We start from the raw sequence: 18,241 nt of genomic DNA on the forward strand, positions 1-18,241 counted from the left end.
CCATCCCTTCTCCCAAGTTCCCGCCCCTGCCCCGCCTCTTCTCCACCTCCTCCCCCTCCCTCTCAGAAAGTCCTAAGCACCGCCAAACAGCTGTTAGGCGGCAGCGGGAGGGGGCAGGAAGCGCTGGGAGGAAGTGGGAGGAGTGGGGGATGTGGCGCGCTCGTGATGGGGAGAAGGAGGCGAGGAGTGGGGAGCTTGGCTGCCAGTGGGTGCAGAGTACCGGCTAATTTTCCCCCGTGGGTGCTCCTGCCCCGGAGCACCCACGGAGTTGGTGCTTGTGTGCTGCCCAATCCACTCAGGCCCCATCTCAGAGTGGACTCTCAAGCTGGCGCTGGGCATTAACAAACACGAGTCACTGAGGAACAGGGTGGCTCTCTGGGGACTGTAGCCCTATATTTTTGGACTTCAGATTTGCGCATGCCGTTGGGGTTTCTCATGCACACTTCGAAGCAAAGAAAGTTCCGGAACAGCTTCCGAGGAAACGTGGCCCAGTGGGTAGAGCACTGGACTAGGACTTTGTTCACCTGGGTTCTACTCCTGACTCCCCCACTGACCTTGCAGCGTGACTGTAAGCAGGTCACTTCCATGCTCTGTGTCCCTACTTCCCCTCCTGCACCTTCTCCGCTTTAAGAAAAGGAGGACTTGTGGCACCTTAGAGACTAACCAATTTATTTGAGCACAAGCTTTCGTGAGCTACAGCTCACTTCACACGGCTGTTACTCTGAAACTTCTCCGCTTTGTCCATTTAGATTGAAGCACCTAGCACAGTGAGGCCCTCGTCTCCGTTGAGGTTTCTATGCGTTGTCTTGGTACAAAGCATAATGGGGACGGAGAATTGGTCCTCCATGGTTCCTTCCGATTCTCCAGAACAGAAGAGTTCAGAGGGTGGATTCTGATCTCTCGCTGGTTTAACTCCCATGACATCAGTTTTCACTGGTCTCTATGAGGTTGGGATTAACCCCTCCATTTCCAGGCTCTTAGTGTCGCCTGCTCACTTTACTTTGCATTCCTCGGTTGCTCCGGTGCCTGTAGATGAGAGGTGGGGGCTGGCTGGGTCTTTGGGGTGATCTGGGTACATCATTCGCTGGCAGCCCCTGTGGACAGTGTTGTAACTGCCTTCGTTTGGGTTTCAGAAAAAGGCGACTTCCTGGCCTTGGATCTCGGGGGAACGAATTTCCGTGTGCTGCTGGTGCGTGTGCGGAGCGGGATTAGGCGCGGCGTTGAGATGCACAACAAGATCTACTCCATCCCGCAGGAGGCCATGCAGGGGACAGGAGAGGAGGTGAGCCAGGGCCAGCTTGAAAGGAGAAGAGGTGGCGTCTCGCCTGAAGTGTCCTAGTGGTTAGGGTACGGGGTGGGAGCTGGGCCACCTGGCTTCTAGCCGTGATGCCCCCTCTCGTGAGGTCCCAAACAGCTCTTTGAGATTGAGCCTCCTCAACACCCACTGCATCAGCGACAGTGGAGCGTGATCTCGGCAATGCAGATCGGCCCCCAGATTCATCGGCTGATCAATTTCAAGGCCAGATGGGACTGTTGTGATAATCTGGTCTGACCTCCTGCAGAACAAGGGCCAAAGAAGCTTGCCTAATAACTTCTGCATCAAGCCCATAACTTCTGTTTGAGCTATAGCATAACTGTTTAAAAAGAGACCAAGTCTTGATTTAAAGACTTCAGATGTACCACATCCCTGGGTCAGTTGCTCCAATGGTGAGCTAACCTCACTGTTTAGAAATAAAGAGCTTTTTTTTTTTAAGTCTGAAATTGTTTTAGCTTCAGCTTCCAACCCCTGGATCATGTTCTGCCCTTTTCTGCTCAATTAGAACTGGCTGCTATCTAAAATCTCTTCCCTGTGTAGGTATTTACAGACCATAATCAAGTCACTTCTTGACCATCTCTTGGATCAACCAAATAGATTGAGTGCCTGTAGCCTCTCACTATAAGGCATGTGTCTCTTAAGTTTGTAAAGAGCTTTTGCATTCCTCTGGGTGAAGAACACTGTATTAATGTTGAACCAACACAGTTTGTTTTGTTTTTTAACCTGTGTGTGAAATGCAGAGAAAAATCTTTTAAATAAAGAAAAGGGGGCTGAAGGAGAACAGCCTGAAACTTCAGGTGATAACTTCAGGTGATAACTTTGGGGCTGAGATGGGGTGGGGCTTGTATCCCATTGCAGATGGGTAACCCAGCCCCAAATGCTGGATTCAGGCATCTCCTGAGTTTGGAGTTAGATTTTTATGGCTCTAGACTTTGTGTTGCTGGTAACTTATCCCCATCAAGCCTTCCAGTGCTCCCATTGAATTCAGTGCTCAGGATAAGGCCCAGTGTGACTGTGTTTTAAATTTTGACTATATATAGCTGGGTGCCGCTGTATAATTAGCTACAGGAGGAAGACCTCAACGGAGATGGATTTTTCACTACTTGGTTATGCAGCTGAGTTGACGTGGTAGCCCATTGATCTTTGCTAGTACCAGCAGACACACTCTTACTTAGCTGGTAGCCTGGTACTTAATCAAGTTTTCCGCAGTTACTAAAGCAACTGCCTCTGGTTGTCTGTTTACAGCTGTTCGATCACATCGTCCACTGCATTTCTGACTTCCTGGAATACATGGGGATGAAGGGCGTGTCACTTCCTATGGGATTCACCTTCTCTTTCCCTTGCCAACAGAATAACCTTGATGAGGTAACCTATATCCAGCTACCTGGTATATGTACCTACTAACTAGCCTGCATTGCTACACTGTTCAGGAACAGAGGGAAGGATTAGAAGATGACATCCTCATTTTCAAATTTCCTTTTCCTGTTTCACTTGTGAGTCTGTTGCCACCTCTAGACATTTCTCCTTATCTTGACCCTACCTGACCTGAAATCTTGCTTATGCCCTACCCCCTTTCCATCCTATTGTAGTTCCCTCTTCCATAGTCTTCCAGAACACCGTTGGCAGACCAGTTCTGCTCCAAGATGGACCATCGTCGACCTCCTCCTTAGTTACCTTCCCGGGCTTCCTAGCCACATCAAAATTCTCTTTGTGCCTCTCTGACCACTCTAATCTCATCTTCATTGTGTCCCAGCAATCCTGGGGCTAAATCCTACTAGAGAAAAGCTGCCCATAGTTGTCTTTCGCAAACTGTACTCTCTTGGTCCTCATCTCTGTCCCTTCCAGGTTGCTCTCCATGGAGGGATCTCCTGTGACTTGTCATACCCTCGTCTGTGATAGTTTTTAAATGTCATTATTACTATATATGTTTTTATTAATTCCACCCACAAGCAATGCTGGGCATATCAAGGGAGAGGTCCCTGCCCCAAAAAGCTTATGATCTAAATAGAGCAAATGTAGATAGAGGGTACAATACAACATTATTCCCTGGCTCTCCTTAGTTCCTGTCGTGGACCGGGATGCGAGTGGTCAGACCTAGTTATCAGAGCAGTGATGGTCAGGCCTAGTGGTTGGAGCAGGAATTAGGAATTGGAGTTGGGGGGTCGGAGCCGGGGGTCAGTCAGGAGCCAAGCCAAGGGTTGGAGCCGGAGTCACTATCGTGGGCTGGGGTGCAGAAGCAAGGAACTGGAACAAAGCAGGAAGACAGGGCCTCTGATGTAGCAGCCAGCCAAGGATTCGCCTAGTTGCTCGGACAATTTCCTGTGCCTCCTCTGTCTTAAATAATGAGTCTGAGCCAATCAGAGGGGCTAGATGTCTCCTCCAATCAGGAGTTGCATGGGTGGTGCCTCTGGTGAGCTAGGGTCCACCGGCTCATGCTCCCCACTGGTGCCAGCAGGCTGCTGAGTGGTGGCTGTAGTTTGGGGAATCTCCAGGGGCCCAGATTCAAGACCTGCAATCCCTCATTTTCTTCTTCTTATTACTTCCCCTTCTGACCATCCACTTGTTAGTTCATTTTTAACCCTTTCCCTACCAAGAACTTTCCATCCCCCCCCACCCCTTGCCCGCTAACATCCAGAGTCCTTTCCTTTTTAAACCTCACCTTAAACCTTCCTTTTCTTTCTAGCATCTAAACTCTCTCTGTAAAGCCTATTGCAATGCCCTGTGTGAAGAGCTTGGTGTGTTTAAAAAAAAAAAAACAACGAATTGGAATTGGTTTGTTAAGATGTCACGTCGCAGAGCTATTTACTGCAAATATTTCGGTTAACTTCTGCCAGGACTAATGGGAACATCAATGGGAAGCTTTTCCCCAGGCAGGAATGGGAGCTAGGTATCCATTGATGCCTTAAAAAAACTCCTCCTGTGTTAATAACCTGTATCATTGCAACAAAGAGGAGGACACAGCTCTAGTTAATATTGACGAAAACAATATCTAGGCTCCGCCCTCTGTGTGTAGCAGTATCTGTTGAAAAACATGTACCATTCAGGTCAGCTGGTGTCCTCCTATATCAAAAGGTGATTTAAAGCTCTCCCTTAAATAGGTTCTGAGTAGGCTGGCCAAGAGTTTTAACACTGTGCCCAACTTGTTGCCTTAAAGGGGCCTGATTTTAAGGAATTCTTGAGCCTTCTCTCATAAAAATGGCCATACTGGATCAGAACAATGGTCCATCTAGCCCAATATCCTGTCTCCGACAGTGGCCAGTGCCAGACCTTTAGGAGGGAGAGGGGTTGTACAGAACAGGACAATTGGGGTGATCCACCCCCGTCTTCCCTTCCTGGCCTCTGGCAGTCAGAGGTTTAGGGTCACCCTGAGCATGAGCTTGCATCCCTGACCATCTTGGCTAATAGGTTTACTCTCAAAATTGGACCCTTTAAGTTACCACCAGTTGGGCACCTAAAATTACTAGTTGATCTTAAATCTTGACCACAGTCCCCTTTAGCCGTGTATGTGAACAGATGTAGCTACAAAGAGCACTCTTACCGGAACAGATCTTAAGTGACTGTATTGTATCTTTTGTTCTCTTTTTAAGGGGATACTTCTGAAGTGGACTAAAGGGTTCAAAGCTACTGGCTGTGAAGGAGAAGATGTGGTGAACCTGTTGAAAGAAGCTATTCATAGGAGAGAGGTGAATGTCCATGGGACAACTGATCTGAGCGATCAGTGTGCAAATGAAAGGGAGAATTTGCGACTAGTCACTCAGATAATCCTGATCTGTTTGGAATTCTCACTGCAGCTAGAAAGGAAATTTACATGGCTGAGCGTAAGATCAGAAAATGGCTAAATGACTGTCGTATCTTACTCCTCACCAAGGGTTGGACTTGGGACCTCCAAAGCTGAGAGCAAGGGTCTCTACAGCTTGAGCGATTGGACTAAGTCCCCTAGCTGGCAACTGTAGCAGATTTAGGTGTGCTGTGCTGCTGTGAATTCGGGAACACATAATGTGCTCCGAAAAAGGGCATTAGGTGAACTTCTTACAGTTGCAGATTCTAACACTAGCAAGGTCATCCCGGCTCTTCAGCATGCCAGTGTAAATGAGCCAAGTTAGAGGCAGTTTTACCTTGTTTGGGGTATTTTGGATCAGGCCCAGCTTCCTAAAGTGCTTGGCTCTGCAGATGAACAGTCCTAAATACTAAATATCGCCATCTGAGGCAAGTCTACACTGGTGGGGAGGAGACACGTCTGCAAGTCTGAGTCCATGTCTTGTGCCACGAGGCTGAAAAATAGCAGCGAGACGTTCCGAATCCAGCTGGAGCCCAAGCTCTGGGACTCTCCCAACCTGCAAAGTCGGAGGGTCCCAGAGTCCAGGCTCCAGCCCGAGCCTGAACGTCTGCACCACAGTTAAAAGCCCCTTAGCCTGAGCCCGAGTCATCTGGCACGAGTCAGCCGCATGTGTCTAACTGCCGTGTAGACGTGCCCTTAGTTGCTTTGATCCCAGTAATGGGAGCTGTATAAAACCGACATAGGGAGACTTCAGAAAGTCAGGTCCTTTCTGCTCTGCATCATTGACGTTGAGGGTGTTGCTCTGAATGCAACAGTGAAAGGGCGCACAGAAGGTGCTGGTTCTTCCAGAATAACGCATGGTAGCCCTTTCTTCCCCAGGAGTTTGATCTGGATGTGGTAGCAGTGGTGAATGACACAGTAGGCACCATGATGACCTGTGGTTATGAAGATCCTTATTGTGAAGTTGGGCTCATCGCTGGTAAGAACTGAAGCTTTACATAACAAACCAATCTCTCCCCCGTACCCAGTTCCTATCCTGTACTCCACTCACGTCCTGTGTCTTTTAGCTATTCCCCTGGAGAGCTAGTACACATCAGAAATTTCCACCAGTGGTGGGGAAAAATGTTAAAATCTTTAAAATTTCAATGAAAAATGGCAGCCAGTGAAAATCTTTTGCCTTCTCCCACCCACAAACAACTTCATTTCCTTGAGTATTTGGGACCAAATTCAGACGTGGTATAAGCAGGTGTAACTCTATTACCTTCCATGGTGAAAGACTATGAAGGAAGCTGGTAATGATAAAGAATTCCTCCTGGTCAATACTTTAAGCCATCAGGGTGATCTTATCGCTTCGTTCTTGAGAGGCTCACGTAAGGCTCATTGCTTTTTCCCAAGCTGTTTAAGCTCAGGAGAACGGCCGTTGTGTAGCCCAGGCTGCAGAGATAGTGTCACATAAGACTGTGAAATTTGCATTGACAGGGTTGCACAGAGTAATAGTAAAACCCCCAAACTCTGTTGCCTGCTTTCTAACAAAGAAACTTCTTAATTTAGCACGTCTGAACTCATACCGGGCAATGATCTACCGGGTTAGCTCCATTGACTTCAGTGGAATTGTCAGCAGAATATTTGGCCTTCAGCAGACCGTGAACTGGAATTTTCTGCGATTTCAAAATTCGTTTTTGTTCCGAATTGGAACAAAACACTGAATTTCAAAATTTCCACAGAACAAAAATTTTGAACAAAAATTGCTTTGGGGTCAATTTAACCGGCTTTTTCTTTCGATGTCAACCTTTTTTTCAGTTTATGGACGATATAAAATCAGTGTAGAAAAGAAAAACCAAAATGTTCTGTTCCAAAAATGTCAAAAGGGAAATTGCATCAGAGGGGTAGCCGTGTTAGTCTGGATCTGTAAAAGCGGCAAAGAGTCCTGTGGCACCTTATAGACTAACAGACGCATTGGAGATTAAGCTTTCGTGGGTGAATATGCACTTCGTCAGATGCATGCAAGGGAAACTGTTTCCATTTTCTCCTCGGCAAAATTTTGTTGTCGAAAACGACATGGTCCCATGGAAAATTTAGATTCTGCCCAAGTGGCTTTCAGCAAGCTTTAGCACTGGGGTGCAGAACCTACGGCCCGCGGGCTGGATCCGGCCCACTGCTTAATTCCATCCAGCCTGTGGCAAGTCTCGGCGCCTCCCTGTGGGATTGGTGCCATGAACACCGGCTCGCCCCATTGGGGGGGGGGGGGGGGGGAGCCCGAGCCTCTGTGCCTGCCCCGAGTGGGTGAGCTGAACGTTTTATATTTCTGTCTAAAAAACCCCAACTAAATTTAAGTTGCTTTTTACTTGCGTGTGGCCAGCGACTGACAGCATCTGAGATCGTTTTCTCCCCAGTCTCCCTTAACTACCAGTACTAGTATAGCTCTTATCTCCCCCCCCCGCCCCCGCTTTTTTTTTTTTGCTTTCCCTTCCATCCCCCTCAAAGCAAGTGATGTTTCGGGAGCCTCTAGACCTTTCTGTGCTCTTCTGCCGCAGGGACGGGCAGCAACGCCTGCTACATGGAGGAGATGAGGAACGTGGAGCTGGTGGAGGGTGAAGAGGGCAGAATGTGCATTAACATGGAGTGGGGGGCGTTCGGGGACAACGGCTGCTTGGATGACTTCCGGACGGAGTTTGATGTGGCGGTGGACGAACTTTCTCTCAATGCCGGGAAACAAAGGTGTGTGTGCGTGCGTGCGGAGCTTTGAAGACTGCCGTGCTTTCCACGCTCTCTTGGAGAACACATGGCATTCAGGGATCTCTCTAGCACATCCTGGGCTGCAGGCCAGGGACTAGGATTTGTCCCATTAGCTTCATGACATGGTACCTGAGCATCACGAAGATTCCTCCCCGTTTTTCTGACCATCGCCTCGGCAGAATTTAAAATGAACTGAGGCTAGAACTTGGGATGGAAATTTGGACGCTTATGAAAAAGTCAGCTAGTTTAGTGCGAAGGGCCTGATCCTGTTCTCACTGACACCAGGGGGCTGGACCAAGTCCTGTGAGCATCATCTTTCTTTTTCATCTCTCTGTGCCTCCGTTTTTCCCCCACAGCGTGCGGGGGGGATCATGCTACAACTTGACAGGGATGGTGTCAGGTTTAACTCACTGGGCCCGATACTCCTCTCGCTCTCCCCCTGGTGCGAATCAGGAGTAACTCTGCTGAAGTGTGTGGTGTTTACACTGATGTGCACCCTTGTTAAGTGGCAGGGAAATCCAGCCCATTGTTTTCTGATCGTTGGAAAGAAGGTGCTGTGAGAGACGCAAAGTATTTAAAGGGCAGCCTAGAATTCCTCTACAAACCCCATCCTAGAGCCAGGTGGTTCTCACCCCACTGCAGCTGAGCTAAGGCAGGGGGGAGTATTATCTTCATTGTACAGGTGGGGAACTGAGGCACTGGGGGGAAGATTCAGTGACTTGCCTGAGATCACACAGGGAATCGGTGGCAGAGCTGGGCGTGGAACCAAAATCTCCAGAGTCCCAGTCCTTTGCCTTACCCCCAGCCTGTCCTTCCTACCCCATGCTCAGCTGGGCCTTTTCAACTCTGTTAGGGGGCTTATTCCTTCACTCGCTTACTTCCCTGGTCCTTCTCGCATGAACAGAGAGCAACAATACCCGAAGTCCAGAGGTGCAAACAATTCGATGTTTATTGGGGTGAACTTCCAGCAAGCATGATTCCAGTTTCCTTCCTTAGTGTCCCCCTTCCCAGCTCTGACACCACAGAGCCTTACACCTGTGTCCCTGTTCCCATTCCTGCCGTTAGCCAAACATGATTCCAATTGCCCCACCCCTATTCCCTGTTCCCATTTCCCCCTTTAGCAAAACATGATTCCAATTTCCTTACCCCTATTCCCTGTTCCCATTTCCCCCTTTAGCAAAACGTGATTCCAATTTCCTTACCCCCATTCCCTGTTCCCATTTCCCCTACCCACACACCCACCCGCTCACTTCCTGATTGACTGCAGGCTATATAGTAAAACTTGAGTTCTGCTTTGCTATACCTTAACCAATCATTTTCTGAAATTTAACTAACCAATCCTAACATGATTATGTAACCAATTATATCCCACCACCTTAATTAGTTTACACCCAGCAAAATCAATTGTACAGCAGACAGGAACAATCACAGAACCAGACAGAGATTATACAGACAAACAATAGCAAAGTGGGAACTATAATCACAAAACAATACAGAAGTGAGGATTTCACATCCCAGCTATTGATAAGTGAGTTCTTGCCAGACAGGATGCTATCAGACTAAGTTTCCTTCTACATTTTCTAGGCACTTCCCTTTCTCTGGAGGTGACAGGCATTATCAGGACAGGATTGTATTCCTAACAGCCCTATAGCACCTTATTTCAATGTGACTAGTTTGGAATGTGAGGATGTGACCGGTCGTTTCCCAGCTTATGGCTGCCTCTGTTGCTTAGCCAAAGGCCTTAGCCTAAGCATAGGGCCTCAGACTGTCACAGTAAGAGAAGGACCTTACACCGGCAGACAGTGATTTTGTTTCTTTCTTTTATAACTCTATAACTAGCCAAGTGATAAGAATACACCTAAATTCTTAGAGTACAGGTCTTTACCGACAGGCCTGAATATCTATATCCTAACAAACTCCAGGTTTGAAAAAATGATCAGCGGGATGTACCTGGGTGAGATTGTCCGAAACATCCTCATCGACTTCACCAAGCGGGGGCTGCTGTTCCGGGGGCGGATCTCTGAAAGGCTGAAGACCAGGGGGATATTCGAGACGAAGTTCCTGTCTCAAATTGAGAGGTGAGATTCCAGACACAGAATGGAGGGGTTGGAAAGAAAGGGAAGGTGGATGAACGAAGACACTTGCTTCTTTCCTACAGATGGGATGTAATCGAGTTGGGGAAAGTATATCCAATGAAATTTAGCAAGGTCTTGAGTACAGCTGGAGGGGAGGGGGGAGAGGAATAGATTTTTTTCGGTTCAATATTTTATTCCAAAATATTGGATAAAAAATAGTTTTCATGTTTAACCATAATTGATATATGTAATTTTTTTTACATTTTTGGCAAATGGAAATATTGCTATGGGGTTCATTGACCGAAGTGTCATTTGACCTGAAACTGAGCAATTTGTTTTGATTTCAAGCCTTTTTGTACCATTTTGGAGTTTTTAATAAAAATTAAAGGACATTTTGAAATAAAACACTGATATTTTTCAGATTTTTTTTTTAATTGAAATGATTGGCGAAATGTTTTGGTGTTGCCAAATCTGTTTTTTTTTTTTTTTTTTGCCCCTCCCCCCGTGTCAGACAAAACATTTTGCCCAGTTGTGGTTTTCAGCGTTCAGCAGCTTGCTGGATTCTAGCCCCCACTTATCCCACTCGGTCCCTTGCAGGGTCTGCTTCTTGCAGAACAATGTCATGCCCCGGGTTTTCATGCTGCATTACAACCAGTCCCCCGCACAGCGGTGACTGTTAATCCCTGTTTGTTTGTAATATCACTGACCCAATGTTTTCTTCCTGAAATACTTTCCTTCTTGCGCACACACGCTACAGTTTGTTGTGTGGTTACTCGCGGATGCTGCCTTGCACGCTCTGCTCGTTGATCTTTAACTGTTGCTGTTTTTAAAAAATGTCATCCATTAAAGCATTGGGGGAACGTGGGGAGGGGTAGGAAGAGGCTCTGATTCCTGGTTGACTCACACGATAAAACTCCACAAGAAATTCCAAAATTCCCAAAAATCTGCCACGCAAGCAGCAATCAGGAGCCTCTAGTGTCGTTCTAAGGAAGTCAGTGGAATTTCATCCGAGTCATATTAGATCCAGAATCCTTCCAAATTCTTAGATGTACATATGAGTTCCATGTAAATAACTAGGTAGAATCCCAGGGCTCTGGCTGTGACACTGTCAAAGTTGTGGTGTTTTGGGTGGTGGAGGAAGAACCAAAGCAGTGACTGCAGAGTTCTCTCTATTCCCTCTGCACTAGATATTAACAAGCTATTGTTAACTGTAGGAGCAACTTCTGCACTCATAATCAGGGGCTTTATGAAGCAATCACCACTCTGATTATAATGTAAACTTAGTTCATGCTTGTGAGAGCTTCTGAGTGGAAAAACAGGGATTTTCAAAGGTACCAAAGGGATTTAGGTACCCAGATCTCATTAAAATCCAGTGAGAGTGGGGCGTCTAATTTCCTTAGACCCCTTTGGAACTCCCACTATACGTGAAATGCTGCCCCATTACTACCCAACAGATCTGCCTCCTGGGTATTCAGTCAGCTCTGCTGAGCTGAGTGACAAATAGAAGCATTAAGTTTGAAAGGCACTTTAAGTGACTTAGGTGCTCTTGAAAATGAGGCTGGCTCCTAAGTCACTTAGGCATTGCAACACTGACTGGAGCATCACCGAAATACCTTTTCAAAAACTAAATGAGACAAGGCAGGTGAGGTCCTATTTTTTATTGGACCAACTTGAATGGGCGGAAGGGACAAGCTTTTGAGCTTCACAGAGCTCTTCCTCAGGTCTGGAATCATAAAATATCAGGGTTGGAAGGGACTTCAGGAGGTTATCTAGTCCAACCCCCTGCTCAAAACAGGGCCAATCCCCAACTAAATCATCCCAGCCAGGGCTTTGTCAAGCCTGACCTTAAAAACCTCAAAGGTTTTTCCCACCACCTCCCTAGGTAACCCATTCCAGTGCTTCACCACCTTCCTAGTGAAAAAGTTTTTCCTAATATCCAACCTAAACTTCCCACACTGTAACTTGAGACCATTACTCCTTGTTCTGTCATCTGCTACCACTGAGAATAGTCTAGATCCGTCCTCTTTGGAACCCCCTTTCAGGTAGTTGAAAGCAGCTATCAAATCCCCCCTCATTCTTCTCTTCCGCAGACTAAACAATCCCAGTTCCCTCAGCCTCTCCTCATAAGTCATGTGTTCCAGTCCCCGCATCATTTTTGTTGCCCTCCGCTGGACGCTTTCCAATTTTTTCACATCCTTCTTGTAGTGTGGGGCCCAAAACTGGACACAGTACTTCAGATGAGGCCTCACCGATGTCGAATAGAGGGGAACGATCACGTCCCTCGATCTGCTGGTGTTATACCAATAAAATAAAAACCAGCAGGATCTTAAAGGGGAAAAGGCAAAATGCCACATTTATTGTGAATACAGAAAGAATCCTAGTAAGCAGTTAGTTATAGCTATAACATTCCATTCAATTTCATATTTATTCACACATTCATACAAATACACACACACATGTTCTGCAAGGTTGTTATCATAGTTACCAGCCTTAGAGTTCCTCATGCTAAGCCACTGGCCAGGTGGCCTGGACATGAGGAGGGAGCAGGGCCTTGTCAGATGCTCATCTGATGCTCCTGGAAGTTGGTTTGCAGAATCAGACCCCAAAGTTCTCACTTTCTAGAGTCCATTTTTATAGGAATTTCTTCCTATGCCAACCTATGGGAATTGCTTCATCATGCTGTTGCTGAATCAGTCAGCAGATAGCACATTCCTGACGGCTCCGTGCTGCTAGATGTTATCTTGTTCTTTGGTTCTCCCATTCTTGAGGCTGTTGGGTGGATTCCAGTCTGCCCTCCGGGGGGGCCCTCTGATTGTTTCCACTTGACACCTTCTTCAGCCGATGGACACTGGATTCTTAGGCTGGCACCTCCCTGATCATTCAGTTATTATCCACACCAAGCATCCATCCACATACATCCTCTATCTCTATTTTAATCACAATTGTTAACAAAGCAAGATGAATACAATAAAAGGGCGGGGAGTCTCTGGGTGCTGTTTCTGTTGTTACAAAGAATTGCTTTGAGAACAGACTCTGTCTTAGAATGTACTAACACAGTTATCAGCTTGCAAGTTTCACACATAGAGGGAGAGAAACAGTACCAAAAACCAAGAGACCTCTTAATTAGTAATACCCTGGAATTTAAACTACGGGGAATCAAACTCATTTGTGATTTTAATACAGAACTTCTCTAATATGATCCAACACTGGCAATGCCTCTACTTATACAGCCCAAAATGCCGTTATCCTTCTTGGCAACAAGGGCACACTGTTGACTCATATCCAGCTTCTCATCCACTGTAACCCATAGGTCCTTTTCTGCAGAACTGCTGCCTAGCCACTCGGTCCCTAGTCTGTAGCGGTGCATGGGATTCTTCCGTCCTAAGTGCAGGACTCTGCACTTGTCCTTGTTGAACCTCATCAGATTTCTTTTGCCCAATCCCCTAATTTGTCTAGGTCCCTCTGTATCCTATCCCTACCCTCCAGCGTCTAGTAACCAGAGGTGGTAACCAGAGTGTCCAAGCTAAACACAAGGTGGGACAGATTGTTAAGCGTCAGGCTTTAAAAATCTAGACCTTGTTGCTTTTCACTCTCTTAGCCCCTCGGAGCCAGCTCAGCTGCAGGAGAGCGAGTTGGAAAATCTCTTCTTCCTTGTGCATCATCAACAGGATTCTTTGCCGAGTTCCGATCACTTACGCCCAGGGCAAGCGGTGGGGCTGCACCAAAGGCAGAACCTGGCCCGCAGAAGCTTTTATGACAGGTCATGCTGCACGAGAAGGAATGAATTGAGGTCATTCTTTAGATTAGAATTATACTTCCAAAGGCATCCTGAGTTCAGACTGTCCCTGCATTCTGATGTTGACAGCTGGCTTTCTTTAAGTTTCTAATGCCTCTATCCTGCCCTGTCTGCCTTCCTCCAGCGATTGCCTTGCTCTGCTCCAGGTCCGCTCCATCCTCCAGCACCTGGGCCTGGAGAGCACGTGTGATGACAGCATCATTGTGAAGGAGGTGTGCACCGTGGTAGCTCGGCGCGCTGCTCAGCTCTGTGGTGCTGGCATGGCAGCTGTGGTGGATAAAATCCGGGAGAACCGCAAGCTGGACTTCCTTAAGGTCACAGTTGGTGTGGACGGGACACTCTACAAACTGCATCCTCAGTAAGTTACCCTGTGTGAGAGTCCCCGGAGGTCGGAGATTGTTCCAAGGGGACGTTAGCAGCCCGATACAACAGTCACAAGCAGGCTACAATGGCAGACATAAGAACGAGGGCTGGTTGAAAACTTTTCATCCACCTTTTTTTTGGATAATCCAAAAATATTCATATCGTTCGGTATTTTTTTTTCCCCCCATGGAAACCAAACATTTGTTTCACGTTGAAAAAAATGTTCACTTTTGGGGTATTGGTTTTCCCCCCTTTCTCTTTCCCAAGGGACTGAAAAAGGGGCAAATGAAAGGGGAAAAATTTGTGTCGAAACAAATTATTTTATTGAGATGAAAAAATTGTAAAAGTCCATGCAAAACTGAGATTTTTGTTTCTAAATCTTTTGCCAAAAATCTGTGACCATTTCTCAACCAGCCCTAAAACAGTGGGATGAAATTAATAGGCCAAAGGGGGGGGGGGGGAAGGAGTTCTGATCCATTAGATGATGGAATATGTTCTGCAGGGAAGGGGTGGAAGCACCCTTGTCTTGGTCACTTAGGAAAGGGCTTGGAGACATACTTTAGAGACCAGGAGACATGCTTTAAAGACTGTATCCAGCTGGTCTTGAATGTCCATGACTGCCATTCGTTTGTGAATAGCCGTGTTGCTGTGTCTGCATTTTCACTGCTAATTGAGTCAGTGCAGGGCTCAAGAAGCATTCTTCCCTCTGCCCCGGGATGGCTTGTGCAGTGCATTATGGGCTAGACCAGCTTTGAGGATGCCATTTTGGGCAGTTCAGCTTTTCGAAAGTCAGGGACGAAAGCCGCTTTACCCCCTTGGGTCCATCATGCTGGAGACTCACTGAGCTGAACCCTGCCTCCTCAGCTACCAACCCAGGGGAAGTGGTAGAAGGGGCGTGGAGGTCAGTGGAACTGCTGCTATATGGACCCGCGAGGTTGTTCTCATTCACAAAGAGCAGGGACCAACTGCTATAGCCCTGGGGCTGTACTAGTGGCATGAAATGGCTCTCTGCTGGACTGGGAGGTGTTGTTCCTCACCGCGTCCCAGAGCATCTCCCTAGTCCACAGCCTGACTGCTCAGGTCCAGGTTTGTACTGTTGGATGGTGCCTAATGTAACCCACCTCAATACAGAGTGGGCCTCTGTTTCTATCAATTGGCTGGCCCACCTAGAGAGGTTTATGGGTGCCTTACTCCTTTAGCTCAAGCAGTAGAGACCATGCGGTTAGATGCAGAGGGCTCAGGTTCAATCCCCACAGATGGTGCATCCAGATGGTCATTGTGGGAGTGCTGGGGGGAAACTCTTTGTTCTTCTGACCATCCTCTTAGCCAAGATTAAAATGAACTGAGGCCAAACCCTAGGGTCGAGATGGGGAGCATCAGAGATAGATATACTCATTCCTGTCCTCCTCCACCCGCTGCAGCTTCTCCTCAGTCATGCACGAAACGGTGAGGCAGCTGACCCCGAAGTGCGAAGTGACCTTCCTCCAATCAGAAGATGGCAGCGGCAAGGGGGCGGCACTCATCACGGCGGTGGCGTGCCGGATCCGGGAGGCCGGGCAGCGATAAGAGGGGTCTTTCGGAAGGCTTGGATTTAACAGAGCAAACCAGCGGCCCCCTTCCCACCCTCCAACACGCACTCCTTCTCCTGCTCCTCAAGCTCCTAAGACTCTTCGCTTTGCTTGTTCTATCGAGATACCACCACTGAGACCGGAGATGCCGTGTGTTCGAAGTTATTTTCTTAGGAGTTCTATTGCGTGCCATAAAACTACCTATCAAGTAAAGCTAAAAGTGTCATCGGGGCATGTAGCTACTTTTCCAGTCAAAGCCCTCTTTGTTTCACCGCAGCCTATTTAAAATACTAAACCTCCCTCCCCAGCCGCAATGGCGTTTGTTCTTTAGCAGTAGAAGGATAATGCCGGAGCAATTAAGACACTGCATTGTCACTTTGGTAGTAAACAATACCTATTTGTATATGTCCAAGTCTTAACATCAGCACACTAGAAAGCAAAACCTCGTTTAAGATTGGGTTAAAGACCTCCACTAGTCTTTTACCCTGATCAAGGCTGTGTTATTTCCATGAAAGTCATGGTAATGCTCTTAAAAGCACAGGGCGCAGCGTTTAAACCAGTGCGTTTGAATCTGCGCCGAAGGATACAAAGTGTCCGTACGGAGTGATGAGTAATATTAAAGTACCTGCTGGATCAAGTTAAAGGTGTTTCTTTAATTCGACCAGCAGAGCATGTGCCTGGAAATACTTGGGGACTCAGGGTGTAGTCCCATTTCCCAGCTTCTCTCCTTTTAATATAGTAGTTGGCCAGTGCAGCCATTGGCGGCCCCTACTGGCGCATGCGTGCATAGAAAAAAAACATTGCTGAAATGAACCGTTTCTCTTCCACAACCGTTCAAACACTGTGCCCTCAATTGATGTGGTGAGTTTGGTTTTATTTTTGTCTGTGAACTAGCTCCGTATCTTTATTCGTAAAAACCCCATAGGTCACGTCTGGATTTATGCACTGTATTTATGTTTCGAGAGATCTTACGTCTTTTATGTATATAGTCACGAACGGGGGATTGTTATGGACTAGTTTTAATGTGGTTTGAGAGACTAGTGCAGAATGCTCTTTTATTATTATTTAAAATAACTGTCTGGGTAGCAGGGTGGAAGGACTGAAATTTCTGAGGACTGATGTACGGGAGGGGTGCAGTCATTTCAGGTCTTGTATTATCAGGGGAAATGGAAGTATGAAGGCCATGTATTCAGTGCACTAAAAGAAATAGCAGCAGCCAGGGAACAAATTAATTAGTTAGTTCAGAGTCTGATCCTGCTAGTTCTGACTCATGAGTAATCATTGCTCATGGGAGCAAGCCCCCATTGAGGCAAGCACGGTCCTAATTCTGCTTACACTGAAGTCAGTGACAAAATTCCCCTTGACTTTAGCAGTGCAGGAGCAGGTCCTTGGTTTACTCACTGGAATAAACCAGGATTAGGCTCTAGCTGTTTCTAATCTAAAGGGTTAAACATTTTATTCTGCAAATATGTTATTCTTCGCCTCCAGCTCCCACTGAAAGCAACTGGAGTTTTACCATTGACTTCAACACAAGTTGGGAATCAGGCCGGAATTTCTTACAAGATTCAGTTCCAGTCCTGCAAACACGCATGGTGTTTTGCTTGAAGCATGTGAGTAACTGACTGCCGTTGATGGCTGCACTAACCTGCTTAAAGTTAAACACGTGTGTGGGGGTGCAGGAGCTTGGGTCACTAGTGGCAAAGAAATAAAGGTAATTTTGTCACCCAAAATTTCAAAATCCTTCTGGTTTTCCAAATTGGCATCCCCAAAGCTAACAGCAGGCTTGCTGTGTGGAGCAGAACTCTCCCCACCACTTTGCCTTTTCTGATAAAGAGTTAATAATTTTGCCAACAGAAACCTGTGCAGACAAACTCAATTCTCCAATTTCTTGTTTCCAAAACCAGCAAATTCACACACACAATTGTGCGAGGGTGGGTGAGGAATTGCATAAACTTTTTTGTAAATATTTAACACGAGGTAACACACATCTGGTGATATACACATAAAAACCTCAAACTGACCGTCCGTTTGGAGGGATATAGAATTGTGTGTATTTTTTTTTTTGTTTTTTTTTGTATATTTTTATACTGCTTGGGGTAACTTCTTTACCAAAAGAATCTCTATATAGGGTGTCCATTCCAATAGCACCATTTTAAAGCACGCCACAGGTGTCTCTTGGCATTTTAAATACTTATATTTTTTTATAAGCCACACGATTACAGTATAAAAGAAATGGAAAAATCAAAATTGATGTGTACAGAAATAATGTAAGAGAATCATCCAGTTTAGAAACTTTAGATGAATTTAAATAAATTATCTTAAAAAAAAAAAAAAAAAAAAAAAAAAAGACAACAGAAAACCATCTCATCCAACACCAAGCAGTTGTGTGTGATTCTTTTACTGGGATTACTAGTATTTGCCTACTGATCAAGGCATTTTTTGCTTTGATTATATCTACTGTACAGTGGAGAGGGTTACAATTGGGGATATATTTATAAACTTGAAGACAAGGGATTATCCAGCGGTTGTACACTGTATTTCACCAGTAGTGAATGAGTTCACTTTTAACATAGATGCTTTCTTTGCAATCAATGACATAGGGGGGCCAAG

General features: G+C 46.4%; 1 protein-coding gene across 1 annotated transcript in view; it reads left to right on the forward strand.

Moving 5' to 3' along the window:
* Positions 1 to 17,990, forward strand: part of HK2 (hexokinase 2) — a 59,143-nt gene extending 41,153 nt beyond the window's left edge. The window contains exons 11-18 of the mRNA XM_074940326.1: positions 1,134 to 1,282; positions 2,561 to 2,680; positions 4,903 to 4,998; positions 5,973 to 6,072; positions 7,628 to 7,811; positions 9,752 to 9,907; positions 13,825 to 14,058; positions 15,485 to 17,990. Of these exons, the coding sequence (XP_074796427.1) occupies positions 1,134 to 1,282; positions 2,561 to 2,680; positions 4,903 to 4,998; positions 5,973 to 6,072; positions 7,628 to 7,811; positions 9,752 to 9,907; positions 13,825 to 14,058; positions 15,485 to 15,629 (1,184 nt within the window). The 3' untranslated portion in view covers positions 15,630 to 17,990. The remainder of the gene's footprint in view (positions 1 to 1,133; positions 1,283 to 2,560; positions 2,681 to 4,902; positions 4,999 to 5,972; positions 6,073 to 7,627; positions 7,812 to 9,751; positions 9,908 to 13,824; positions 14,059 to 15,484) is intronic.
* The last annotated feature ends 251 nt before the right edge of the window (positions 17,991 to 18,241 follow it).

Source organism: Natator depressus, chromosome 26 (genome assembly GCF_965152275.1).
Source record: "Natator depressus isolate rNatDep1 chromosome 26, rNatDep2.hap1, whole genome shotgun sequence".
Lineage (NCBI taxonomy): Eukaryota > Metazoa > Chordata > Testudines > Cheloniidae > Natator > Natator depressus.